This window comes from Takifugu flavidus, chromosome 1, assembly GCF_003711565.1.
Source record: "Takifugu flavidus isolate HTHZ2018 chromosome 1, ASM371156v2, whole genome shotgun sequence".
Classification (NCBI taxonomy): domain Eukaryota; kingdom Metazoa; phylum Chordata; class Actinopteri; order Tetraodontiformes; family Tetraodontidae; genus Takifugu; species Takifugu flavidus.
This window is the reverse complement of record NC_079520.1, coordinates 9,466,574-9,494,108: the sequence shown is the minus strand read 5'-3', so window position 1 is coordinate 9,494,108 and position 27,535 is coordinate 9,466,574. Positions and strand designations below refer to the sequence as shown.

At 42.1% G+C, this 27,535-nt stretch overlaps 2 protein-coding genes across 3 annotated transcripts in view; one reads left to right on the top strand and one right to left on the bottom strand.

The window, feature by feature from the left end:
- Positions 1-9,585: 9,585 nt before the first annotated feature.
- Positions 9,586-20,621, bottom strand: hat1 (histone acetyltransferase 1). Of its 2 annotated transcripts, XM_057042875.1 has the most exons (12): positions 20,553-20,621; positions 19,993-20,064; positions 19,548-19,623; positions 17,532-17,652; positions 14,655-14,831; positions 12,991-13,112; positions 12,297-12,401; positions 11,825-11,931; positions 11,529-11,680; positions 11,320-11,436; positions 9,956-10,155; positions 9,586-9,848 (listed from the first exon to the last, which is right to left on the bottom strand). In XM_057042875.1, exons 1-11 carry the CDS (start codon positions 20,557-20,559, stop codon positions 9,985-9,987), a joined length of 1,227 nt encoding a protein of 408 aa, XP_056898855.1. In that variant the 5' UTR covers positions 20,560-20,621; the 3' UTR covers positions 9,586-9,848; positions 9,956-9,984. The 2 variants fall into 2 exon arrangements, with proteins under 2 accessions (XP_056898855.1, XP_056898847.1); XM_057042867.1 differs by having other exon boundaries at positions 9,586-10,155.
- A 792-nt stretch (positions 20,622-21,413) lies between these two features.
- Positions 21,414-27,535, top strand: part of LOC130537098 (electrogenic aspartate/glutamate antiporter SLC25A12, mitochondrial-like) — a 17,457-nt gene continuing 11,335 nt past the window's right edge. The window contains exons 1-5 of the mRNA XM_057053995.1: positions 21,414-21,613; positions 22,020-22,073; positions 23,525-23,667; positions 25,774-25,889; positions 27,074-27,213. Of these exons, the coding sequence (XP_056909975.1) occupies positions 21,602-21,613; positions 22,020-22,073; positions 23,525-23,667; positions 25,774-25,889; positions 27,074-27,213 (465 nt within the window). The 5' untranslated portion in view covers positions 21,414-21,601. The remainder of the gene's footprint in view (positions 21,614-22,019; positions 22,074-23,524; positions 23,668-25,773; positions 25,890-27,073; positions 27,214-27,535) is intronic.

Genomic DNA, 27,535 nt, shown 5'->3' with positions numbered 1-27,535 from the left:
TATCAACCAGAGCAGCCCACACTGGCTTATTTCAGCTATTAAATGTTACAGAATTAAGTCCCCAAAAAGACCTCCGTGTGTTTTGGAGAGCAAATCACGATTTGGATGGATCCTTTATGGATTTGGGTGGAACTGACGTTACAGCTTCTTTACAGGCGTCGCTGTGGTTCCTGTATTCGTTGAGATCCACCCTCCATCCTGCTCCAAATCATTCCCTGAGCTGCTCAATTACTACATTTTTCTCTACACAGCTCACAAACTCAAATAGATGTTTTGGCAGCTTCGTGGTCAGGCGTCGTGTTTGTGCGCAGATATTTCAGTCTGCTTATGTGGAACAGAAAGGGCACTTTAGAAAAGTCAAACTTTCTTGGAAACGCGTCACTGGTTTACCTCTGTGGCTCCTGCTGGTGTTCAATGGGAGCATGTGATGCTTTAAACATACAGTAGCTCCTGAGATAATGTAAATGTGTTTTATATTAAGAGATCAGGGGGTTGGTTTTCACGTCCATGATGAAAATTAGATGTAGAAAGTCGCCCTTTGGACATAATGCCAGCACTTTGCCCTGACTTTGCTCAGAGGAAACACCTGCAGACGTTTGAGAAACTCCTCAGACTATATTTACTCTCTGATAAAGAACTTTTTTCCCCCTCTGATTTCCAACTCTGGTTATTGTTTAAATGCACCACAAGGGAAAAGCCTAAAAGACGGGCACAGTGTGTGAGCAGACTGGCCTGTTTTACAGGGAGCATTACGCTTGATGTAGGTTCCTGCAGACACCAACGGGCTGAGTTCTGAAAGGAGCTGTGCTTTGCAGCGGCTCTGCTTCTTCGAGCCGTGTGAGAAAGTTTTCTCCCCCCTGTGCTGTCTGCTTAAATTAGCCCCAGAGCCACAGTGTGGACAGCAGCTGGAGTGCAAGACTCTGCTCTGGCAGCGCTGATAATCAACAGGGAGGATGTGGACACAGAAACCCTCAGGGAGAAGTGGGGGAAAGGGGGGGTTGCTGTGATCTTACGGGCCCAATCAGAGCCCAAGTAGAGTCGAGGCCTCATGCGGTGTAACAGCACACCGCCGTGCTCCAGCTCTCAACATCCTGGACACAGAGCAGGTCTCCCCTCTAACCGGCTGCTTAACCCTGGCGGAGTGTGCGTGCGTGGCTCGGCGGCCCTCATTCGCTCATCACAGCGCTAATCAGCCTCAGAGACAGCAGCTGTGGGGAGCCGCACTCCGAACCTGGGCTGAAGAGGCTGTTACCCTCAGCCAGAGGAGCGCAAATACAGAGCTTAGTGTTCTCAACAGGGACCGCAGAGCATCCACTGGCAGCCTCTCCCATTGTGTTATGTTCAAGTCAGTCATCAGTCAAACAATGTCAGCAGATAATCTGATTCTTTGTTAGATGCCGGGGCTTGAACAAGCGCCTGGATCCTTCACTTTAAACAAAAGGGACAATATCAAAAAGTTGAGAATATACTTAGTTATTTCTTCACAAATTGGACTGGAAAACCAGTTATTTTTTAAATCACAGTGGGAAAAGAACCTTTTGGCTAATAGAAAAAGAATCCATGTAAGTAAAATGATCAGGATAGAGTGATGACTGAATGCTTACACTTTATTTTAATGTCGTTTTATTGATAATCTTTTAAACCCGAGCACAAATTATTGACACTGCTTGTGATGATGCTGCCTAAACCTATGTCATATGTGAGTTTTATTTAAAAAATGAGAAATATACATTATTAATTGTAATATTTTGGGACATAAAATTAGTAGGTATATATTGATTAATATTAAATGAAGCACAATTATGCTATAAAAATTGATATTTGATAAATAAATGTGTATGATAATATAGCACATAACATCATTATGAGCAATAATGCATGAATATCATTGCAAAAGCTTTATATACAAAAAGACTACTAAAATAGGAATCAGATGTAAGGGAGAGAGGGGGTGCACGATGAGGTCAGGGGGCCGAAACCCACTCAAGTAAAGAGGATTCTTAAAAGTCTGTTTTTATTATTGCACAGGGCCACGGGTCGGCCCTAAATCAGCAGGAGTCTAAATAAAATCCCGATGAAGGTGAAGGTAAAAGAATAATGTACTGTACTCTCCGCTCGTCCATGCGGCACCGGTGGTTCCGCTCCATCCTCACTAAATCAGACTGCAGGTCACGCCAGCTTACAGACTGCACTCCACCAGCGGTACATCAATGTGTGGGTGACAGACGTACATGATGAAGGGTGTGGAGGAACGTCCGGACAGGTAGGGTCAGATCTGGGTCTGATTACACAGCTGCTGCATTAAAGAGAGTGAAACCAGCGGCACATTCCTTCTCTGATTCTTGGACCATCCGCGCTCCGCGCTGCACACCAGGAATATCAAGACTGGACACAGGCTTGGACCAAAAGGGAGAAAATGTGCTGCTGTGCAAAGGCAAACGACAGGCGTAAATGAATTAGTCACAGGCAAGTTCGTGCCACAAGCTTTCATCCAAGAATCTTTGTTTTCTTTCTTTTTTGCTGAGGATTTGAGCACTGCTGGCAGAGCCGATCTGATCCCCGAGGCCTCGCCTGACATGACATGAAGCAACGATTTCATGTTGTCTGTCAAATATAGGCCAAAAAAAAAAGAAAATCAATACCAGTTGACAGCATTACATAAAGGGCTTTTGTGATATTTCTTTTCTGCCTCTGCACCCTTGTCTGGGGTGTAGAGAGTTGTTCTGGTGCAGGGCTGCAGAGAACAATGTGAGAATCTGAGGAGGAAACCGTGCGTGTTGTCTTTTCTCTGCAGTTTCTGCTCTAACTCCACCACAGGCTCAGTCTTTACAGACCATTTCATGTGTCAGCCTCGTCTATTAGTGCAGACAGGTTAGAGAGAGCCTACACCGAGTGGAGAATTCTTCTGTAATGAGAACTTCAAAATCATGAAAATGGTAGATTTAGAAGCCTTTGACACACAGGATTAATGCTGAAAATTAAGATCAAATGAATGCAACATGGCAGTGTTTTGACCAGAGCTGCCAAGTGCCTGTGGCTTTGTAATGAACATTTCTGGAAATTAATAATGATACAGTGCGTATATTGCCAACTTTGCGTGTAAGTGCACAATACAAACACACTAAGTGTGTCCATCTGCGTCATTAGGAAGAGCCTTTACATACCGATGCAGATATACCACAACATTAACCAGTCCCTGAGCATTCGACACGGGCTAAAACTCTGCTTTCCTGCAGAGGTGACGGCGCCACAAGTGCAGCTGACCCAGGTTCAGCCAGGTGTTTTTGTGCAGCCCTGCAGCACTCCAGACTGTACCCTGCAGAATCTGTCACGGCCCCAAACAAAAGCCTCCCAATCTCTCTCTCGTCCGTAAGAGGATCAGCCGCGGCTTTGAGCCGCCCGGGCTGGGAGGTGAACAAGTGGGGCTTTGAGAAGACCTCGGCCAGCCAGACGGGAGAGCTCCAGGTCTCCAGCCCTCAGGGGTTAACCTCTCCAACTGCCAAGCAAAATACTGCAAGAGTCTCGCAATTACAGAGACAGTCAAAGGGCAGATGCAATTTCCAGAGCTATTTACACAGTCAGAAGCCCCCCCCCCCTTCTCTAAGTGCCAAGAATAGGCAGAATTAAGGTGGCAGAGAGGAGGTGCTGTTTTAAATACCCACTGCCTTCTCACGGCAACCAGGTTAGAAAACACACAACCAGAAAATCCAATGCAGACAATGGCCAAGCCAGGACATCCGTGACTATAGATTCTATGTAATTAATGACACAATAATAACAGAAATAAATTTTAACAAAAGAAGGTACATGTAAATATAAATCTCACAAGTCTATTCAGTTTAAAATGGAGCAATTGTTGTGTTTTATCTATTAGTCTTTCTTTCTTTCTATTTCTTTTTTTAAATAAGTTTTATACCTGGTACTTTAATATCATGCATGGAGTATTCATTGACACTAAAGGTATAATTATCTTTTAACTGCCATTTAATTGCCATCAGAGCTGTGGAGGGACCGTCTATCCCAGAGGTCCACCGGAATGCACTCTGCAGGAGTCTGCAGCTCATTTTTTTAATAATGGCTTGATCAAAGTCATATAATCAACATTCTGCCCTCAATGAATTATGTAACTGATGATCTGATCATGTCTGCTTCTCGTCATCTCCTTAACGGCTTTGCTGTCGGAGGTCACCAGGACGCGTTGGAGGACGACTTTTGTGTTTGTTATTGACGTTATATGAAAGGTCTTGTTCCAGGAGTGTCAGCACTGCTCCTACTGTAAGTTCCAGTTCTGAGGAGGTGGATGAAGAACCTTTGTACCTCCTGGCAGGCTGGTGCAGCGGTACTCTCTGGGGACTGTGGGGGCCCCGGCAGCCTCTAACCCGCACAGCTGTTCTCCAGGTCTAGAGCCTCTCCAGAGCCCGCCAGTTCCTGCTGCAATTGGGAGCGCCTGCCCGGGGGTGGCGGCGGGGGAACGGAGCATTAATGATAACAACATCCAACATGCAGACCCGGGGTCAGACGCAAAAGCGTGACCCTCCCCAACACAGGACCAAAACCTGGACAGGAGCCAGGACAGAGACGCATGGTGCAGCCTGGGAGAGCAGAGGGCTGACTTTTGGTGGGGGGGGGGGGGGGCGAGTATGTGTGTGGCTGAAGCATTCAGGTCTCTTATTCACTTCCTGCTTAGTGCCCCACCAGCACTGGTTAGAGGGTGGAGGAGGGGGTTATTATGCAGCAGGGTGGGGGGGCATGTCTTTGGATCTGGCAGAAGTGTGTTCGGGAGCTCGGAGGTGGTGTTTACGACGACTTTACGACAATATCCAAGTCCCTGTTATTTTTAAATCGTAAAAACAATCCATCACCTGCCTTCACACGGCTCATCCGTGACTCGGGAAGCCCTGAGCTCCCAGGACTCATTCGGAGCAACATTATTTAAACCCTTTTTTAATGGCAGAATCTTCACAGTGGGGGTTCGTGCAAACACTTCCACGGCTCTGCAGCTGCACCAAACGTTTCAGCTTAGAACAGTGTAATTAACATCTTTTCAAATCAGTTTGGGATCTCTGGGTCTCTCTGAGTTGGGATTATACAAGACGAGCCGTACCAGCCTTTTTCAGTTGTTCGTGGTTTTGATGACTCTCCGTTACAGAAGCATAATTCCTTTAAAATGAACCTCAGATTGAATTGTTGTTTAGAAAAACGCTGTTTCTTTTTCAATAATGACACTGCGGGTATTTTCCTCCTAGTTCTGCAGGAGAATAACATTTACACCAACGATGATTAATAAACAAAGTGATTAAGAGTAAGGCCATTACTGCAGACAATTAATTAATTAATATAACACTATTTATTGCCTGGGTGGAAAATAGCATTTCCTGATTCCAGCTTTGCATTAGTCGTGGCATTATTACAAAGAAGATGCTGTGTAACATATTTACATATCACATGTGTAGGAAGATTTCTTTAAATATTTGCACGAATGGCTCTTATTCATATTTTATGCCTGAATGTCACTGATGATGATCCAGAGGCAGATATCTGGGAGATCCTGAGCTTCATTAGATTTCCTCTTCGTGTTGATGAGATCATCGTTTTCAGTTGTTTATCGAGATCCTGAACAGATTCACAGAGTCAAAGGAAAGCAGAGCGGAATCTACTCGCTCGTACGAAAACTGGAAAAACAAAGTCCCGGTCAGCTCTTACTGGTCACCTGGCACTCATGGTTTCTTGCACGCTGTGGGAATACTTGGCCCTAATTAGCAGAGAGCATCTGGCAAATGTCAGCGTGTGGCTGTGTAGCATTCCTATTTACTTAGTAAGCTTGAGTTTAGCCAAGAGGAAAACAGTGTGAGACATTTGCAGCATTTGAGTCGGAGATCCTTGGGGTGTTTGTTTTAATCATATGAGTGACATATGTGTAATTCAATAACCGCCTTCTCACCAGCCACTGATTCGTTATAAACGGTTAAGTCAGGTTTCCCAGGTCACCTCCGTGTTAGTGGCATCAAAATACTCTTCTCGAGGGTTCATTTGATTCCTCTAAATGGCTCTTGCTCCTGACTTCCTGATTCCATTGTCAGTGGTGACGCGAGGGTCTTTCTCAGCAGATGTCTATATCTGTTATATCAAACATTTAGCATTAAAAGATTAACGTTAGCTGTCGATTTGGCCTGTAGCAAAACCAGATTTGAATCCCTTCTGTTATTTTGGGGCAATAGTCAAAGCTGACAGAAAAAACACTCCTAATCAGACTGGATTTTGCTTCCCTTAAGAGCAGGAATCTGTTTCAGCTCATATTGCTGTTGATTCCAAATCCCTGTTTTTTTCTTCTTCTAGAAACTAGCCCCATGTCCGTCATGATACGCAAAGACAAAAAATCTTGAAAATATCCCACGAGAAGAGCAGCACTCATGCTCAATACAGCTGTAGCGAGAGCAGCATGTCGCTCAGATCGCAGCCTCCATCTCCAACCTGACCAGATTACAGAAGCTTCCTGTCTCCCCGAGCCCGATACCATCTCAGTTCCACCTCTCGCTTCCCTCCCGTACGGCTCCATCCCACCCTCAGATAGCACCAATTACCGCTTAATGGGACAGTTTTAATTAGAAAACGACATTAAGACTGCGTTCGCCAAACTCTACAGCGCGGCTCATTTCAGAGGTTAATACCCGGGGGGCGGGGAGGGAAGTGGCGGTGCAGTCAGAACTGAATGGAGAGCTGGTCCAAAAGGCTTATTCATGTGCAGATGAAAACATGTTTTCTTCTTCTGTACACATGGATGTTTCTGATTAATAAGCCACTTTTATTTAAAACACACATCTGTGGATTTGCAGCACAACTTCCTGTTAGATGTCATATTTCAGCGCCGAGCGTACAGTAAATGGGAAGCAAATGGCACAGCAGGTTCTACTCATTGATGATTATATGTTGTGTGAAGCCGGGAACAACGTAAGGTCATTCGAATTTGTTCAAGCCGACACTGTGGGTGGTGCAGAATGAAAGGACAATGTAGGTTTTCATTAAGATACGGTGTTTTTGGATTTGTACAAAAACACATCAAAATAACGACTCTTTTCATGTGGTTTTTCACTGTCAATCGCAACTGAACCCATGGCTTTATTTACACCAGCGGATCTTTTTTTTTTTTGGTGCCATTTAAACACCAATCTGCTCCATTTTAAGTACGCCACGATCCCAAGTTATTTGGCTGACAGATGAAATCCCATTCAAAAAGGCCCCGGCTGAATACAGATGAATGCTTAAAAAACAAAGTGCACTTCCCTTCATGCACATCTGTGATATTGGTTTCTTGCGGGGGATTTCAGATTTGTGTGAAAACATGCCTCTGTGGATTTGCTGAAACAAACACCGCCTGGATATTCACTGCTAGAGGACTCACATTGGGAAGCATCTGGCCAACGCGGCCACCTCCGGCAGATGCTTGACCAAAATCCCTGTATCAGCAGTGGAATCTGAATGTAGTGCTCTGCTCTCTGACACGCGGTTAAAGAACGTCAAACTTGGTTTTCCTTTACACTGTTTTAGTTCTGGCTGTCAGCACATCAAACATTATCTTAAAGGGGGACTTATTTAGGGCAGAGAAGGAGAGCGGCGGGGGGAGGGGGGCTCTGTACAGCCTCGGGGTATGTCGGCAGGCAGGGAGCACAAAGGAAAAAAGGGAACACGATAAGAAGATTGAAGGCGGGGAGGATGGATGTGGGAGGAGGTGAGTCAGACTTCGCTGTCTGGCTCTCTCCTGGGAACCTGGGGGTGGGACCAAGATGCTGGAGCTCCACCACGCAGGTATCAAATTCATCAGGTCCTTCAGTGCAGCTGGGCGGCCGTCCAAGCCCGCCTCAGCAGGGACATGCAGAGGCGCCGTAAGGTAACAGTAGCAAAACCAGAAAAAAGGGAACAGGTGAAACCAAATATCCCCTCAAAGCCCGAAACTGTTGGTGTCATTCAAGCCTTAAAAATATCAGCTCTTTCTGTCGGCTTTAATGTCGGTGACACACAATCATTTGCTCCATTAAACCTGCCGAAACACGCCGAAAAACAAAGAAATGAACCTCACGTTTTCCCGTGAAACACGAAAAGGCCGTAATCAACCCCTGAGACACGAGTTCAGCGGGCCTCCTTTCCAGGGTTAGCGTGATGATTGTGGCTGACACACCTCCCCTCCGAAGGAGATAAAACTAACAAATCTGGCTTTAATCCGAGACAGGTCGGATTTTCCAGCATCTCTGGTGTGGTCGCAGCACTACAGCCCAACTTCAGTCAATTTTCTGCTGCTTCAAACCCTGTAATTTACCGTATTACCTTTAAGACTTCCAAATGAAATTGACTGATTGGAGCATCAAACTTTAATGCCAGTGGAGGAGCAGGAGCGAAACCTGCCTTTTCCACTATGCAAACTTTCCTGATCAGCACTTTTCAAATGAACATTTTAAGTGCGATGCTCCCTACAAATTCTGTACCATTTCCAACGGCGGTCTTGCTTTACTTATCTGAAACACCTGATCCAACTCCAGAATGCCAAATAAATAGATCTTTCATATTTGAGGAGTTGCAGACAGGTGCAACAGGAAAGGCAAGGACAGACTTAGTGTGAACTCTGTGAGGAATAATTAAGCCTATATAAACTCAACTGTGTGGTCTGCCAGAGCAGGAACGGGGGGTTAAAATCCCTCTGACAACCGCACAGAGGCCTGCAGATCGTCCGCATATCTACAGCCAACGTGGCTTTGGCATGCTATAGGTGGATCAACACTGCCTCACTACCCAATCAGAGAAATGAATTGGAAATCAAACGCACTGATGCGCATCTTAAACACAAATGTCACTTTTTACCAGCAGGTCGCTCAGCTGAGCCTGTGCAGCGCAATGAGAAACATGCACTCAGCAGAAAATGCAGAGAAAACTACATCGAGATGAGGCCCCTTGTGGTCGGGAGTGGGTTCAATAAATCTGAATTAGAGGTGTCAAGGGTTGCAAGGACTTTTTTTCCCATCATTTTGCGTGTGTGAAAGTGAAAATGGACCTGGAAGCCTCCATTTAGCAATAACGCTCTAAAGTATCATAAAGTACGATGGATGTTCATCACTACAATCTGCATAAGTGGAAGCAATAGAGCAGCACAAAGGTTTTCAATTGACTACGGTAATATTCATTAAAGCAACTCTCCACATCAGCGACCAGCACTAGTTGCATTAGTCGCACTGGGATGTCTGGGAGAAAAGAGCCTCCTCAAATAATACAAGCAGTCAATTATGTGAGGATTAATCCATTTTCCCCTTCACGCCACAACTTCCAGGTAAAATTACTCACGGCAAGTACTCTTAAATAACTGACAAACCTAGAATTTCAGTATTTTGTATAAATGCTCCTGTGTCAAAATGACAGATTATATAAATTCATTTTTTCCAAGGTCTTACAGCAGCAGGCCATGTCAAACCAATCGCAGGGATGCAGTGCATTTACCTTCTAATTGACCGGCTACTATAAACACGTTAATCACATGAATGTAATAACAAGAGCTAATTTTAGTTCCAGAAAACCTGATATTTACTAGACAGCACCACTTCATTAAGGAGAAACCCTTGCTCTGCATACAAAACCATTTATTTTCAGCTTGAAATGCTCCAAAAACAAACATTGGCCATTTGTTTGACAAAAGATGTCAACGACGAAGAGGAGGGTTTGAGAAGACATCCTCATCTGTGAAGAATTAAACGTTATTCTCACACAATGTGACTACACAAACAGGAAAGTCATCGTCTCACGCTGCAGATGCTCCAACACTGGCTCAACATCAGCTGAAGCCAGACAGGTTTCATCCCCAGGAACTTCTGAAATACAACCATAGACTAAAACTGATTAGTTAGAAGAGGAGGGTCCTCCTGGCTGCATCTCTGGTCAGCAGTGATGTTGGATTTTTACAGACAGGTGAAACCACCTGTAGTCTGGGAGACCAGCAGAGTCTCATCAGGCCTGCGATGCAAGCCGCTCAATGATTCTCCTGTAGTCTTCAACAATAATCTGGTAACTCTTCTCCAGCTCTTCGTGCTGCGTTCGAGTGTCCATCTGGCCCATGTGGGACACCAGCTCCTCCGGGCGGAGGCACTTCTTCATCTTCGCCAGCTCCCGCTGATTCTTCTGCACAAAGACGCCCAGTGGTTCGGTTATTTCATAAGGTTGGATTCCCTCCTTATTCCCTAAAGAATGGCTGCTTACATTTTTAATTGCAGTTATTTAGATATTTAACTACCACAGGAAATGTATAACTGATGAAAAATGAGTCACACCTCCATAACTGCGACACATTACAGATTAAAAACAGACATGATAAATATTTATATGACTAGAGGCTGCTTTTGTTGGTATGGGTATCACACGTCTGCAGTGGCAGAATGGTACAGAAGGTACACGCTCACTTTTTGTTGAGAAAATTGCCGTGTGCACATGCATGCTGATGTGATCATGGGGGGAACTGAGGCTAAGAGCAGAAATGTATAATCCAGCTAAAATTCACGGAGCAAGACTTTATGCAATTCATGTAAGGACACGCTGCATCTCCTGAGGGGGGGAAAACAGGCTGCATCTGGCCACCAGACCTTTCCCAACTACCCTCCCCAGAAAACTCTTACTTCCTGCTTCTCCACATTGCAGTAGTCTAATGTCAGAGCAGGTTTGTGTGCGTTTGCGTAACTGAACTTCAAACACAAGGTTTTGAATCCCAATACATTCGATGCCCTCACATGCAGAAACTGCACTGTTTAGCTGTGCTTTTAAATTAAAGTTGAGCCCTAAATAAAACATACCTGGAAAGATCTGATTTTGCAATTAAAGACACTTTCCTTGTTGTAAAAGAGCTGCAACAGTACGGCTCTGCATGTTTGCTTCAAACACTTTAGTGAAAAAAATGTCTTCCAAAGAAATGCAAATCCTGACTAATGATGCATCTGTGAATAGGGGAAAAGCTCCAGCAGCAGCAAAACAGATGCCTGGTGTGCTTTATTGTGCCACCAACAATGGAGCTGTAGTAATCTATCTATTTTTACAAGACTGAAGATCAATTTGTCGCCTGTTTTAATGGTAACACAATAGATTCTGATAACACTGAGCTGTGAGACAAACAAAATGATGACATACACGGTCTATTTAGCTTCTGTCACTATTAGCTTTCATGCTACACAGAACACAGGAGTGCTCACTACAGTCCTGCCACCAGACAAGTTTCTGAATAATTCAGGAACCCATCTACTGCATTTTTGTACCCTCTTTACGAAACTCTGGAGCTCTGATGGCATAAAACCTCACCCTGTATGGCCCAAAAAGCCTCCTCTTCACCTCCAAGCGATATTCTTTTGCCTGTTCCTCATCACTCATGTCTGTCACTCTCAGGCGCAGGATCTCATACACGCGTCTCGTGTGTTTCTAGAATAAAAAATACAATATCTTTGTAAATCTGGAGCGCAATGCATCAAAGTGGAAATCAAATGGTAATTGACTGCAGAATGATACCACACCTTGTTAATTTTCAACTTGTCTTGAGCCTCTTTGACCATTTCGTCAGAGAAGCCGAGGGGCAGCTTGTCTACAGCGAAGGCCGGTAAACTCTGACAAAGTTTTGACAGCACAAAGTCTCTGAGCTTCACGTAGTTCTCAGACGGGTCTTCAGCTGACAACAGACATCGATAAACGTTTAAATCGATTGTTTTTAAAATGCTTAAAAAGGGAATGAAAGAAAAAGCAAAATGAATGTGGGGGGGGGGGGGGTTGTATGAGGCTACAGTGTCTCTTAATAAAAACAAAGTTTTCTCACCTGTGATGTCCTGGACTTTAGGAAGGCCGCAGTAGAATCGGTGCACAGCTTCCAGGAGCTGAGCCCCATGACCCTCTCCTTGGAAGGGAGGCAGGATCAACATCTGGCTGTTTTTTAGAAGTTCAGAGAGATGAGGAAACAAGTTTCATCAGGATTAGTCAACATGCCACATCAGTGTGGCATCTAATGTAAAGAAAAAAGAAAATTCAGAGCCAGAGCATCCGGTCTTTGATTCAAAGTTGAAACTGATAGATTTATGATCCTGATGTCAGTTCAACAAATCAAATCTCATCCATAAAGCTGTTTTCAGATACAAATCACACTGGATTGTTAATGAAACAAACTCGGCTTCAATGGGTGGCTATGGAAGCCAGTAATTTGGGCTCTTTGGGAAGAGGATAAAGAAATGTATAATTTTCCACTCCCTTTTCATACAAAAGAGCGGGAAGGCACGTGCTGCCCCAACAATTACCTTACACGTGGTCGGGTTTTGTCTGGATACACGTAGTAATTATAAACTGTCATGTAGCCAACCGTTGCATAGAGAGTCTCCCCATCTTTATTGTACTTTTCAAATCTGCAGATAAAACACAAAGGCAAAACAGGTCAATTACAGGCACACTCCCCGAGCAGTGTCCATTTTACCCTCTCCGTTCTCAGGCCCACCCTTCACCCCCCTTACATCAGCATGTTAGAGCAGCCAGGCCCCGATTGGTACACCTGCTACAACCTGAATACATTATGCACTTAATTGGAGTACTGCAACTTAGAGAAAGAGAAGGGGCTGGAGGAGGGACTGAGCTTCTCAAAATCACTTCAGTCCATTTTGCCTATTGTCAGTATTAGTAGTTGCCAGGGTAAAGAAAACACCGGCAGAGGCTCTTTTTACTGTTACCACATTGTTCGCGGTTTCAAAAGACAACAGTATTCAATTCAACGCTTGCCCCTGGAAAATCTGAAAAGGGCTTTTGGCACAAAGGAAGCTCTTGCCTGATCAACAATTCTCCTACGAGGGAAATATAATCAAACCGGCCTGGTAATTGGTCACAAGCGCCACAAAAAGGGCCTTTGTTTTTCAATGACACAATAAAGGCTTTAGTGAGTATGTGTGTGTGTGTGTGTGTGTTGGGGCGCTGGGGGTGATGTCAAATCAGGAGGGCACTCACACAAGAAAGAAGTCCCAACGATCATCATCTGAATCAATGAAACTGGCCGTCTCTATGAACCACATGAGGAAGGTTTGCAGACGCTCGTGGTATTCTTGGAATCCTGGGCAGGTAATATCAGCCTGATGGGGGGAAAAAAAGAGGTCAAACATGGTTTTAGGTAAAATCTCACCCCTCGTAGTCGGTTGGTCGGCTGAATGTCAACATTGATCATAAATGTATGTGCCAATTTGAGTTGTGGGAAGGTTTTTCGACAGAGACACAACATTGTGGTGTTCTGCGCTGGGTAAAGGCTCCATTAAAGATGCTCCAGGGTTTGACAGAAGACAGAAGGAACAGCAAGACAACATGGTTTGTTTGGTTTTAGTCCCCACCCAGGCATTACATAGACTCAAGCAAAATGTCCTGCTATACAGTTAAGAGCCTAAAACAACAGTGTAACAATCCAGGCCCCCAAAATTAGAAAATGATGCCCAGAGTTTAGCAACACTACCATGTTTAAAGTCATTTCAACATCACCACTGTGTTTACAGCCGCTTTCACCATCTAACGTTGTTGATGGCGGCTCCAGCCAATGCAGCAAAGGGCCAAATCACTTTACTTGCATCTTTCTTTGCTTTAAGGGGACTCCAGCCACCATATTAATTGAAGAAAAGAACATTTAGACATTCAAAAGGTAATAATACGGCAACATAAATGGGAAAGAGTTTAACTCTGCAGACATTCATGATTCTTGATTAATTTAATAAAGATGCAAAATATTTCTGATGAGTTTGATTACAAAATGTTTTGGCTGTTGTCTTTTTGTGTTCTTAAAAATATATTTCTATTTTTATACACTAACAATAATGCTATGCAATAATATTGTTTATCTTTTTACATAGGTAGAGAACGGTCAATGTAGTTTTTCTGTTCAGGTTTTAATACTATTATATTTAACTGAGGTCGAATGTGTGAGCGTTCTCAGTCTTCTGGTGTGTTTCTGACCAGTGTATGACAAATATCAAAAACAATGTGAAAAACAACCTCCAAGTCTTATTTCTATTCCTCATTTTCACACAAAACTCTTTTAAAAGCTTTTTTCCTCTTAACAGCAAATTACAAAGGTGATGAAACAACTTGCTTCTAAACACGTCAAGCTTGAGTCAACATAGGAATAAGACTTTTGTCATTTTAAGGTGATTAAATCGGTGTTAAAATGCTGACAGAAAAGTTTTGACCTGCACAACCTTCTGGAAAAGCTATTTGAAAACAGGTGGACTAAGAAATAGAAAAAAATACACTTGTATCTACTCAACTGTAGTCTGTACATATATAGCAGCATATTTACAGCCGGAAAAATAATATTTTCATAACGCACGTCAGGTTAGATTAACAGGATGGCTGAATAACACCTTATAATCACTCAAGTATAGTTATAAAACCTTTCCTGACAATCTTGCAGCTACAAGAAAAAGGGAAAATCAGTTGAAACAGGTTTGTCAAGCTTGCTGTGACAAAAGGGAGACAGAGACATTCCATTTTAGACGTAATACAACTTTTAAAAGCTGCAAAAATGAATCACTGGTGATTAAGGGATAGTCTAAACATTGAAGGTTATCCAGACCAGCACATCTTTATACAGACGGACAAAATGGTAGGCATTCAACAGTCAAATGTGATACCTTGTGAATCTGGTACGTGAGCTCTCCAGCCTCTTCATTGTGGACTGTGTATGTGTGAAGCAAGGTGCCAAAAGGCTTGAAATTTGCCTCCTTCTCCAGCAGCGACACAAAGTCATCAGTGTTGGAGGTGAAACCGGCTGGAATGATTCCCCGGATCTTCCCTTCAATATCGTCAGGCTGTATAAACAACAGGACAAATCCGTTTTAAAATACCGCATCCAGACAATCCTTCCCATAGAAATAATTCAAAATAGAGTCTATCGACTCTAAAAATATTCTTTGCATGGGTTAAAAATATTATAGCAGTCTGTTAATGAACAGCAAAAAAAATAATGGAGGCATGTTTTGTTCTGATGAAAAGAGAACCATTAGGCAATTAAAACTGTCAGCTGAGCAGAGACCACAGCAGCAGCACCCCCCCCCCCAGGTGAAAGGGCCACTTAAATCAGTGCATTTACTACTTATGTTAACCATGAATATGTGATGAAGTTGCCACAATAAACGCAATTCTGCTTCTCACTGGGAAAATGAATCTTATGAATTGATCTCAACTTAACAAACCTTTTGCCGTCCGTAATAGAGGCCTCTCCCATAATCCTGCCAAGTGAACCCAATCAAATGAATTTGCCCCCACATTTCCAAAGACACAAAGGAGGCCTGCCCTTGGACTTTTTACTCAGTGCAACCTGTGGTTAGTTCAGCTGTAATGTTTGCATTGTATCCATTTCCACAAGGATTGACATGAGAACACTTTGCTAAGCAGCCCTTTCACACCATTTACATGTGTGATGGGCGTTAATTCAGCCAAGAGACCCTTGCTGCTTCGCATTGAAAACTGGGAAATGAAGAAGGTCTGAGCAACATGCACTACAAAAGGCTAATAAAACATACTGCTAATTCTCTCCTTTCAGACATCAGCTAATATCTAACTGGAAGTAATGCACCTGCAGCTGAATGCCTCTTAACTATTGTAATTGTTCAGCCACATTTCTAAGGAACAAGGGCCATACTTAAAAGGCCATGGACAAACAAGTCCCTTTATCCCAGGCACTCTTCCACATACTAGACACTAAACTGCACAGCCTTCTTCAAAAGAGCTCTCAGTTTTGCAAGAATCTGACTTAACAATATTCTTTTAGAGCATTTTGTCAATGTCTTTGATTTTCAACATGGAGCAGAAACTATCTAATTTGTTGTGTGGGTGTTAATTCATCCCTTTAATCTACACCAATCTGCACCCACAGTTTTGTTTACAATAATTCCTTGAATGCAGGATTTTTTTTACTTTGGTCACAAATTCAGGTGCTGAAATATTTTTTGTTGTAAACACTCAACTGTTCTATATCCCATGTGAACAAAGTCTGGCGTTGGAACCAGTGTTTTCCTTACAGTCCAGCCGTGCTTCTGCTGCCAGTTTAAAAGAGAAGGTGGTGATTTCTGGTGAGAGACTTGTATCAACGTGGCAGCTGCTTAAACACCATCTCTGCCTCCCTTTCGCCCCTCACCAGCTGCACCAAACCCGACAGTCCACGCGCACTCAGACACAAACACTCTTGAGATGCAGCCTGAACTCTGCTGCTCCCCTCACTCTCTCCACCTACACCAGCTGCACTCAAACCTTTCACGGGGTGAACACTCAGAGGTCGACGCTGAACACCAAGTGAGCGGCACACGCAGCCACGAAACCAGGCATCACATTTTATTTTGAATATCAGGTTCAAACTGTGTACCCCACAACACCTTTAATGGCTCTCTCAGTTGCACACACAAAAAACGTCTGCCGTAGCGGAGATGAGGCGGGCCTCCACTGGAGGGACCTCTGGAAGGCCTTAGACTGTATAAGTGCTGAAGTTTCAAAAGTGGTCATACCACTGCACCCACCACCAGTACAAACGACATTGTCCAGTGGGAATGTCGTGCTGTTTCCAGACAGGACAGATGTCCCCACTGTTGAGTCATCTGACCTCAAAAGGGGCCCTGGTCAATTCAACTGATGTGTTTCCTGCATTGAAAGCGTCAGGGAAAATTCAAAGTTCCCGGCGGGCTTTTGTGGCGTTCTAAAGGAGGAGCTGTGAAGACAAACGTTTTACTTCACCGTTCCTGCAAATATTGGTTGTTGATATGTAAATGTGTGTTTCCAGCAATCATAAAAAAACATGTTACATAATTAGTGGTACAACATCAAAGCTAACTGTAAAGCTATTAGCCTTGTAATAAAATTAAAGAACACATTTACTCTTTGCACTGAAAATAGGCTGACACGTGTGACAATCTGGCCACCTTTCAGAAAGGTTTTTATAGATATTCAATTGTTCCTGATTCACATTCTTGATGAAAAAAAAAACCCAGTCCTGGAAATATATGAACAAGACATCCAACCGAGTCACATTACTCCTCCTGCTGATTCAATCACACAAATCACTGTAGAGAAAAATCAATGCTCACGTTGGACCCCAGTTACAAAGCCTTTTAAACCCTCTTCCAACAGGGAGGAGCAGGATTAGTGTACTAGCACGAGGGGCCATGATGGGTGAGATTTAATCTAAGGAAACAGGAATAACGTCAACATTCAGAGAAGCTCAAATGATTCAGAAAGTGACAAAAACTTATACTGGAAAATGAAAATAAAAAGCTCACCAACAAGAGGGGTTCAAATTTCTATCTTCACTGTTGTGTAAAATGCTTATTAAATAGCTTTCTATGATAAATGCTTCCTACTATAACTGTCAGAATTTTAAAGCTGATGGACATAATTGGTACGAGATGATAAAAAATGTCAACTCTCCAGAGTTGACATTTTTTTCTCTTATTATTCTGCTTGAATTTGACCTAACACAGCGGTTTTCAAGTGATAAATGGAGTTAAACAACATCTTACCTCCACACAATCAAATGTGTCTGTGACTTTCAAAGAATATTTCACTTTGAAGAGGGTGCTCAGGTTTCCAGCAGTGTAGAAAAGTTGAATCTGAAGTCCTTTGTATCCAAAGGCAACTTCACTGCAGACAAAGAAATAATATCACCACATATCTTAACTATTGTAACCAGAATAAGTACTTTTGGTGTACAGTGATTAATTCATAAAATTCTTTTTTCCTATAAAATTCTGTATTACTTTAGTATCTGGGCTCTCAAATCAATGCTTACGGTTGCTGGGGGCATGTTTTTTTGAGGTTACCTAGATGCAGGTTCGTAGCCAAATACATTTCATTATGGAACTGCGTGATTGGGGTTTACTAGCAATTACACTCACTGAAATAATTAATGGCCCAATTACCGAGTTCCCTTTGAGTTGATTGCAGCAAGTGCAAAAATAACCAATTTTACTTTTGAATAATTTGGAAATGCAATTTGGAGCTTAATAACACGCTACTGTGGGCCTACACACAGGTGTCACTGCCAAAGGGGCAGGAGGATTTTTATAACAATTTGAGCATCATGTAAGGTTAATAATGTGACTCTCGCAGCTTAACAAACTAGGCAAGACACATAGAGTGCCAAACTAACAATGTGGCAGACTTGATAATGGCAGGTAGCTATTATTCAAGAACATACATAGGAGATAAGGGAAACAAAAGCCCTGTTAAATCAAATGTGGAACATACAGTTAATTATAACCAGGCAGAAATTTCCTTGCCCTTCCTCAGATAAGCACCTGAGGCCATCAGTCAAACGATGTTAGGTTAACATATAATTTTAACAGAATTTAACATGATAAGTAGACTTATCTTCAGCTTATAACAACTGTAAAGATGCAATGACTTGTTTAAGCTACATAAGTAAGTGAATATCTATACCATCTGCTCCAATATAACCAGATTTAAAAGGCAACACTATTATTTATTTTTTTAAATTATTGTGCATCTGTATGCAACTACCATCCATTCTACCAACAGATATTTTGAGCTAAACTGCTCTGTACTGCATGGTGGCCTCTTTTATTCCTCAGAAGGACTGTGGGTCATAACAAGCAAGTTTTCTTAAATAAGTTAAATAGAGCTCATTAGACACCCTTTACACTCATACAGTAAAACTACAATAAAAACATCCTGGCAGCTCAAAACAATCTGCATGACATGTTTGAAGAGACTCATTAGTCACTATTCCAAAGAAGATATGTGTCCTAAAATCAACTGTTTGAACTGAAGAAGCCTTCTGGATAGAAGGCGAAACGTCTTCAAGAGAAGAAACCCAGTCCAGTTGACATAGAAAACTACCTTGGATACAACTGTTTGACTATTAAATAGTTGGATTCAGATTCTCTTGGTTGCTAATAACAAAAGTCAGTTGTAGTTTATTTATTGTAATAAAGATGGGGAGACTCTCGATGCAACGGTATCATCTTTATTAGATGATTGAGAATCTACGCAGACAAAAGTCAGTTGTTCTAATCTTCTCATAATCCTGACAAACAATCAGATAGGAAAAAAGTAGACTGGAGAAAAAATATATTGAGTGGGGAGGCACATGAGCTTTGTTTAACCAGACCAGTTCTTTTAGTGCTGAGTAAATGGGTGGAAATATAATTGAACACATTTTGACTTGTCTTTAATATAAGCATAGAATGCGACCAGTAAATAAAGGTTTACATGCACTCCTGACAAGTATAACAGTCAATCATGAATGGTGATTCATTTTTGCATTACTGCGACATTCTGCTTTCAACAGAATACCTGTGGTCCATACACATTATTTCTTGCACCACTGTTTAAGTTAAAGCTCCAAAATGACCCTGGAGGTTCCTGTAGGTACATAGTAGTGAATACTGTATGTTTAGGAGACTGTAAAATGAGGCACAAGTCTCCACAAATATGCCAACCATATTCTTTTGCATGATGAAAACCAGGATTACCATGATCATTTTGTGTAATTAGGGATTTTAAAAGATACTCACTCATCTCCAAAAAGCTGGTGGCTGTATTCAGGGTGGAACGTAGTGCCATCATCATCAACATCCTCTGGGAAGCGAACTAAAAGGAAAAGCCAATTAGTTGCAGGTAAATTAAAGCTCAGTAAGTTATGTATGACATGCCATCTGATTGTCTCTTCTACAGCAGTAGCCAATTAAAATATTGTGATTAACACCTGACAGAGAGCGTCTACAGAGGAAAGGAGGCATGTTTAACGACAAAATGATGAGCGCACCTTGCACGTGCAAAGAGACTAGAAGGAATATGGTATAGGGAGAAGTAGGACTGATTCATAAGGAAAACTGGGATAAAATAGCCATACTAATCTCTCATTACAGGTTACAGATTGCAGCACTATGTACAAAACAGGGAGCAAACTCAGTAGTCATAAATACGACCTACTTCACTTCTAAAAATATATATACATACCCAGCTTCAAAGATAGGGCTTCATTTGTGTCACACTTGTACTCAGCCAGCTTCTTTTCCATAGTATTTAGGGCTGAATAACATAAGGATTAAACAGGAGTTTGTGTTTTTAAAATAAACAAAACAATGATTGCAAATCATGATATTGCAAAGTAAACAAAGTGATTTATATTATCTTTGACACTGAAATTCTGCATCCAAGTAGACAATAGACCGTCTTGCGTTTACATAACACGGTAGTTTCATGTACGCACTAAATATGTCGGGGACACGTTAGATTACACCTAAAATTTCTCATGTACTTATGTATTTGTTAACCACACAATCAAAAGTAAACGTTACTCTAATACAACAATATCTGTCACAATATGCAGCCAGGCCCCCCAATGTTGTTTTGAAAGGTAACATTACGCTAGCTTAGCTAGCTCAATATTAAAGCTGTCACTACATAATTCACAGGTCCAGAAGCTAAACTTTAAGACCTGCGAACATTCCTCGATGTGTGACGGGAAAAAAAACAACGACAGCAGAGTGAGAGTACGAAAAGCTTTATCTTCTTACCCGCCATTTCTGAAGCAAAGTGACAACCTCCCAAAAGACCCGCGGAAACCGGACGACTTCCGGGTTCGTGTGAAAACAGGATATAGATTTTTACACTTCCGGTACGTTTTAGATAATTATTTCAAAAGAAGACAAAAATATCATGTAAAAAATCATAGTGTAGGAAAAACATTAAACACACAACACGAAAATTATATTTTGATATTTTGAATAGTTGATGAATGTACATCATTTCTAGATTCGTGGTGAATAGGCAAAAAGAAAAAGGACTCCAGAACAAGGAAATTTAGAAAAAACTTCTTAGACAGTTTAGAACAAAATACTTTTTTAATGGTAGGAATATAAAACAATATTAAAAATAAAATGGGTCATTATTGTAACGTCAACACACTTGACAGTCTGTCAACTGGGTTAGTTTTTTAAATTGCCTTAAAAAATTGCTATTGGATCTATCACATGCATCATTTTTGGCTGCCAAAAATATGAGTAAAGAATGAAATGATTACTTATTGGCATTTCAAGGTTTGTAAATTTCCAACTGCTATTTTAAAAAGCTGAAATAAAAAAATGTATATTCTTTTTTATTTACATCACAACCAGACAAAGCAAATATTTCCTAGGCTGTAACCCTATTTAACCACCTGAAGATTCGGGAATGAACTGTCCCTTTAAGACAATATGAGCGGCTACAGTATTTCTCCATTCGCTGCAATTAAGGTTCATTTGACATATTTTAAGTTATTTTGACAGTATAGGCAGCATTAAAGTAAATAATCAAGTAATACAATAAGGGGGGATGTATCATATGTGCAGAAATATTATTTATTGGCATTTTCCTTCGCATTAGCGAAATGAGGGAGGTGACTGATACCCTGACTGTGAAATCCTGAATCCACACTCCTCCACGGCCCAGGTTTTCCACGGGACAGACTGCAAAAACATGATACTTTTCTAAATATACATGCGTGCATCTGAGACACGCACTTCTCACGCATCTCATCCTGATGCGGCGCCTGCGCTAGTCCATTGCAGCTGACGTCACAGCCAGAATGGCGGTCAAGGTGACTCCGTCAATATTTCTTGCTTCGTGTTAATTTTAAAGGCAGTAAGGCGTCTTCGGGCTTGTCGGATGCGGGGGACAGCATGCCTTTGCGAATGCGCGTGTGTGAAAACGCAGCGGAGTTGCGCGCTTTTGCCTTTATCTCTGCATCCCCGCAGAAGCTCATCTCTGCCGGCCTCGCAGAGACAGCTGTCACTTCTTTCCTCTGTCGCATGTGTGTATCTCTGTGTCTCGGTGTGCCTTGTAGCTGTAGTTGTTAATGCAGCCATGTGTGATCGAGCCTGCTGTGCGTGTAAACCAAATCTGAACGGTGACATCACTTGTGTTCGATATCTGCTGCTGTTTGCCGAGGCTGTCAGCAACAGCGTGTCATAATCTGTGTTTAAATCGTGCAACATGTGCTGTAGGTTCAAGTCACAAAAAGAGCCGACCCTCATGAACTGAAGGCTATTTTCCTTAAGGTAAGTGTGAAGGTGTGAGTTGCTCATAAAACCACTGAACACATCAAGTCATTACAATAATACTCAGAAAGAGTGTATTACGTGTCTAATAACACATTTGAGCAACCTAGTTCCTTCTGTGCAGAGATACAGTTCAGAAAAGGTCAAACAAATGCTCCAACTAAATTTGGATCAGGTTCAGGGAATCTCCTTTTGCTTTGACACACACACTCTCACTCTCTCTCTCTCTGTGTGTGTGTGTGTGTGTGTGTGTGTGTGTGTGTGTGTGTGTGTCCTACTGCACACAGTCTTTTATAATTACTGTGCAGATTTGTTTACCCCACAGATTTCATTTGGAGGCCTCAAGCCTCCGTTGGCTACCATAAGAGAGCCGTGTAATTTCTAATGCATATTCAGGTGCAGCAGCTAATTACTGGTGGCTCAAATTGACTGCCTGTGTCATTTGATTAAGAATTACTTGAAGCCTACTGTGAGGGTGAATGGATACAGGATCACACGATGGAGAAACGTGGCAAGAAATTGATTGGAATTAATGTTTTAAGTTAAAACATGAATTCAGCAGCCTGGATTAAGTAACCTTGGCCAAACCTGGCGCAAAGGTTCCCTCCCTCCCTATTTTTCTGTTCATCTCATGCACTCTTCTTGTGAGCCTGGCTCAGGACAACGCCCGGCCTTTCTGTTAGCAGCTCATGTGTTTCCAGAGCTATCCCTGATCTGTCCTGAAACTCGAGCCGTGCGTCTAAAACGGTCTTATCTCAAAGCGAGTGTTCTCACTAGTGTAGTCCGTGCAGCACTTCAGTGGCTATATGTTTCCTCCTGAATGAAAAGCTTGTGAAGTGAGGGTAAAAGATGAATGTGCACTTAATTGCTTCAAATTAGATGTTCTGTCGTCTGAACCTGTTGAGCCCTATTGCTTTTGTTAATGTAATAGGCACCAATGACCTACAGCAATATTAGATTTTTACATTGCGTTGGAGCACTTTCAATAATAAGATCAGCAAAACACACAGGAAGGGATGTACAGTAATAGTTATAGTTACAGAAAATCATGTCTGCCAAAAGGAAGACAGCTAACACAATAATAATGGTTCCCAAGAGACAACAGGAACACACACACCAAGCCTGTGAGGAATCTTGGTGCATTTTACACCCATGATGTAGAACAATATATGCTTTAGGGTGCACTATAGATTGGATAATAAGTCTCTCAGAATGCACCAGTAATACTGGATTGTACTGGGCAGCTCCCATGGTGTGAGTGGTAACACTGTGATCCTGAAACATGAGTCTCTCGTTAAATATTTCCACAGAGTTCCAAAGTCACCAAAATACTATTCATGACTGAAAATATATTTACATCACAGGACATGTTTAATACTCTGTTGTTTGTTTTTATCATCATCTAAATACAGTAGTTTCCACATAGAGGTCTGTATATGTCTCTTCTGCAGTATGCCAGCGTGGTGGATGATGGAGAGCATTACATGACTCCCAGGGATTTTGTCCAGAGTTACCTGGGTTTACATGCACAGCCTCAGTTTAATCCCAAAACGGTGGATCTGCTAGCTGGCGTGGCTGATACGACTAAAGATGGGTAAGTTCCTGCAGTGGAAAAACACACAAAGACTCAAAATACCTGCACGTGGTCTGTCAGGTTTGGTAGTCTATTTAAATGTAGACAAAGATATACTGTGCATTACTTTTCACAGTGTCTTGTCTGGACAGTAACAAACATGTAACATGAATTTACAGATTACATGCTGTCAACACAGTACAGTGCATGAATGGGCATCATTACACAAGACAACAAATGTGCCAATCTTAACTGACAAGTGCTCACCAAGGCTTTATTCGCTGTTATGCAAGGAGCGAATGTGGTAAATGCGCTTATGTCGTTGCATATTTAACAGCCAAATTCCTCTGCATTTGCTGCACAATTAAAATGCCCCCCGTTAACTCTCTTCCTTTTAAAATGGTCCAATTAGCCTGCAAATAAAACAGTGTTCGTCTATAATGAAGCTCACCAAAGTGCAAGTTAGGAGAAGACGTGCAAGTATGCAAAGCATCAGCAAGTTAAGGATCCCAGAGCCACGGGAACACGGCTAAGAGCAGCAACACGGCGAGGAGTGCACATGACAGTGTGACAATGAGAACTGGCACATGCATCCACACGCGCGTGCAGACACAGCTGGGAAGCCATTGTCCCATCAACAAATATTTTGGAACAAAAATTATGAAAAGCAAGCTAAACTCATGAAAGCCTTTGGAGGAATGTTTCTCCAACGGTCCTCCTCGTTTCTTTGTGTCCCCTTGAGAAAGTCTCCGTTGTGGCCTCTAATCCAGGCAGCTTCTCAGCATGTGGTGGCTGTGGCTCTTTGCAGGGAAATGCTGCGTGTCAGTTGTGCTATTGGTGAAAATATGTTTCATAATTTGCCTCAATTTCTTCTTATGGTCTGTTTCCATATGCTGTGGGTATTGATGATAAGTCACTTGTATGTTCTTGGTGGGGTACAAGATGGTGACTGATATCATATGATTACGCGGCAATTTCCATCAAGACTGCTTTGACATTTCAGTCTGCCTATCATTAATTCCTTCCAGATCCTTCCCTAGCTATTGATTAAAAATACAGTACTTTACCGGAGAAATGTGCACAGCAGGTGTCAAAAGAGACATTTGAGGATGTGACTAAATGACTGTAGTTTTAAGAGTAACCAGGTGTCATTATCTGTCAATTTCTGCACCCATGGCTAATTTAATTTATTTATTTATTTGTGATAAAGCTGAAGTGTTGATGGATTTAGCCGTGGAGCTGAATATATTTACATGTAATCATAGTGCAGAGAGCAGAGATCGTTGTCTTTTGAAGAGAGAAAAGTGAAACCTGACAGTAATACAGACAGCCAGAGAGGAAAGTGCGAGTAAAATGTTCTCTTCCATTTTGTAGGCCTGCCTTCACTGAGGAGGTGGTGTTTTTATTGGGTGTTTTGCCCTGGGTCCAGATAAAGGGGCTAAACCACAGATTTTAAATGAGATTTTGGCAGATGTGCAGTTTAAGGAATCCTGCTATTGTTTATATTGTTTTCCCTCTGTTTGTGACCTGTCAAAACTTTGCATGTCTGCGTGTGTGAAACCTGTAGCCAGCAGCATTTCAGCTTTTCCGTCCACCCTCCTACTGTGATTGCAATATCTGAACCCTCTCGAGATACATTTTAGGATTTCAGATATTCTCGTGTAACTGATTCGATTTTTTGCTCCAAAGCTATTTCCAAAGCATGTTTTTAGAATTAACTTTTGAATTTCCCCCAGGGAAAACCTCAGTTCAACCTTAAACATTGAGAATGCTATTAACTATTTGGATCTTTTGGATTTTCCTTTAAGGGCTTCTGTAAGGTCTGAAGAAGTCCAAGGATGAAGCTTCCATTCTTATATATCTCGCTTCAAAATGACTGAAATGTATTAACAATAAGACCTTTAGAAGAAGACCTCTAAAAATTATAAAGATGTAAATGCAATTTCTAACTCCTCTCATGTGTTATGATTTATACCATCAGAAGAGTTTCTAAATGGTATATTTCACCATGAAAGTAGTTTCCAAATTCAGGAAAGCATTATAAATCTTGGCTGGAAATAGCTGTCACTGATGATGTCATCTGATGATGTGGTGATTGCCATCATATTCTCTTTCTCCCCCACACAGGCTGATCTCCTTCCAGGAGTTTTTGGCCTTTGAGTCTGTCCTGTGTGCCCCGGACGCCCTGTTCATAGTTGCCTTTCAGCTGTTCGACAAGACTGGCACTGGGAACATCTCCTTTGGTACGTCCATGGTGTCATCTTGCAGGGCAGTAAGCATCGTGTTGTGTTGTGTACACACAGGATTGGGTTGAATATTTGATATTCATTTCAACCAAACGCTGGAGGAAGAAAATACCGCTTATCAGAATTACCTGAACGTGCACCGTGTGTCCATCAATACTGTCAGCTGGTTGTTGAGGAATGCTGTTGGCCCTTCAGTATCTTGGAAAGCACTTGGAAAGAGATTTCCTTCCATGGTACAACAGCTCATCACTGCACCACCGACCAAAGATAGTAGATAGTGAAACAGGATCCAGCCCTCTGGAATGAATAGGGCAGATTTGATGTACAAAGCGAGCGGGATCTCTCCTGGTCTTTGCATCTCCTGTTTTGGATGGAAACGGTTGTGGTTGCTTCATCAGAACACAGAACACACAAACAGGGGAGGCATATATCTTTTGTACTCTTTTTATAAGCTCCTATAAGATTTCTCCTATAAGTGATTGCACCGTTCTAACATGGTGGACGTGATGAAACCCACATACACCAAGCAGTTATCCCGATCCTTTCACTTACTCCTCGCATCTGTATTTGTTTCTGTTCTAATGCTTAATAATCTTCCTGATCAGACCAATAATGGCAGCTGAATTGGCTACACACACACATACTCTCGCTTTATGAAGCTGCTCTTAGTAGAGCAGTTTCATAAGGCGACTTGTGTAAGCCTCAAAGGAGATATGATCTATTTTTTGGTAAAGTGCTGCAGTGACAGCATCAAAACAAAACAAATACACAGACCAGAAAAAGCACAATAAGGGGATTGATTGGGCATTTTAACAATTAAAATTGTGGTTTAGGTGCTGTTTTTATGAAAACAATATGCCGTTGTAGTTATAGAAATGGTTATTTGTAGATTTTTATTCTGTCATATACTGTATGCACAGGTTGCACAAGTATCACTTTATACCTGGCTCCATCTCAAAGGAGTCCAGTTTGATGTTTAAAAAGAAATGTAAGTTTTACACAGAAGAACGGCGCGTAGAGTGGAAGTATGCAGACTTGAAACCTCCTCCTGTAAAAGCGGCCAGATTGGCTATTCAATCCAAATTGGTCCTTTGCTGTGCTGTAAAGAGATTTGCTGTAGATGAAACAGGAGTGCCAGAAGGAGCTTCCCCCCAAATCATGCACGTTTCTCCCTGTTGCAGAGAATGTACGAGACATCTTCAGCCAGACCACAGTTCATCACCACATTCCCTTCAACTGGGACTGTGAGTTCATCCGGCTACACTTTGGCCATGAAAGAAACAAGAACCTGAGCTACACAGAGTTCACCCAGTTTCTGCAGGTACCCATCGAGACCTAACCCACAATAACCTTTTCAGAAGTGGTCCAAGAACTGATCTAAGGCCAATACTTGATGTACTTTTCTGATTGGTTTGAGGTCACTTTTTCAGGAAAGTCTTGCCCATCCATTTACTCAATAAACAACAATAGGCCTTCTTTAAAAAAAAAAAAAAGCATATTTTTGCTTTAAAGAAAGTATACTGCAAAACTATAATCCCTGGTAGCACAGTGTACATCAGTAAGAGCCAAACCTTTACCCACAAATGGAAGCAGCGCAAGCTAAACTGGTAGCTTTAGATGATCTTCAGCACTTTTTTGGCAGT

Coding starts and splice junctions, on each gene's coding strand:
- hat1 (XM_057042867.1), bottom strand. Junction 17,653..19,547: donor CACCAGCTTTTTGGAGATGA/GTGAGTATCTTT, acceptor CTTTGTCTGCAG/TGAAGTTGCCTTTGGATACA. Junction 11,932..12,296: donor AAAACCCGACCACGTGTAAG/GTAATTGTTGGG, acceptor TCTAAAAAACAG/CCAGATGTTGATCCTGCCTC.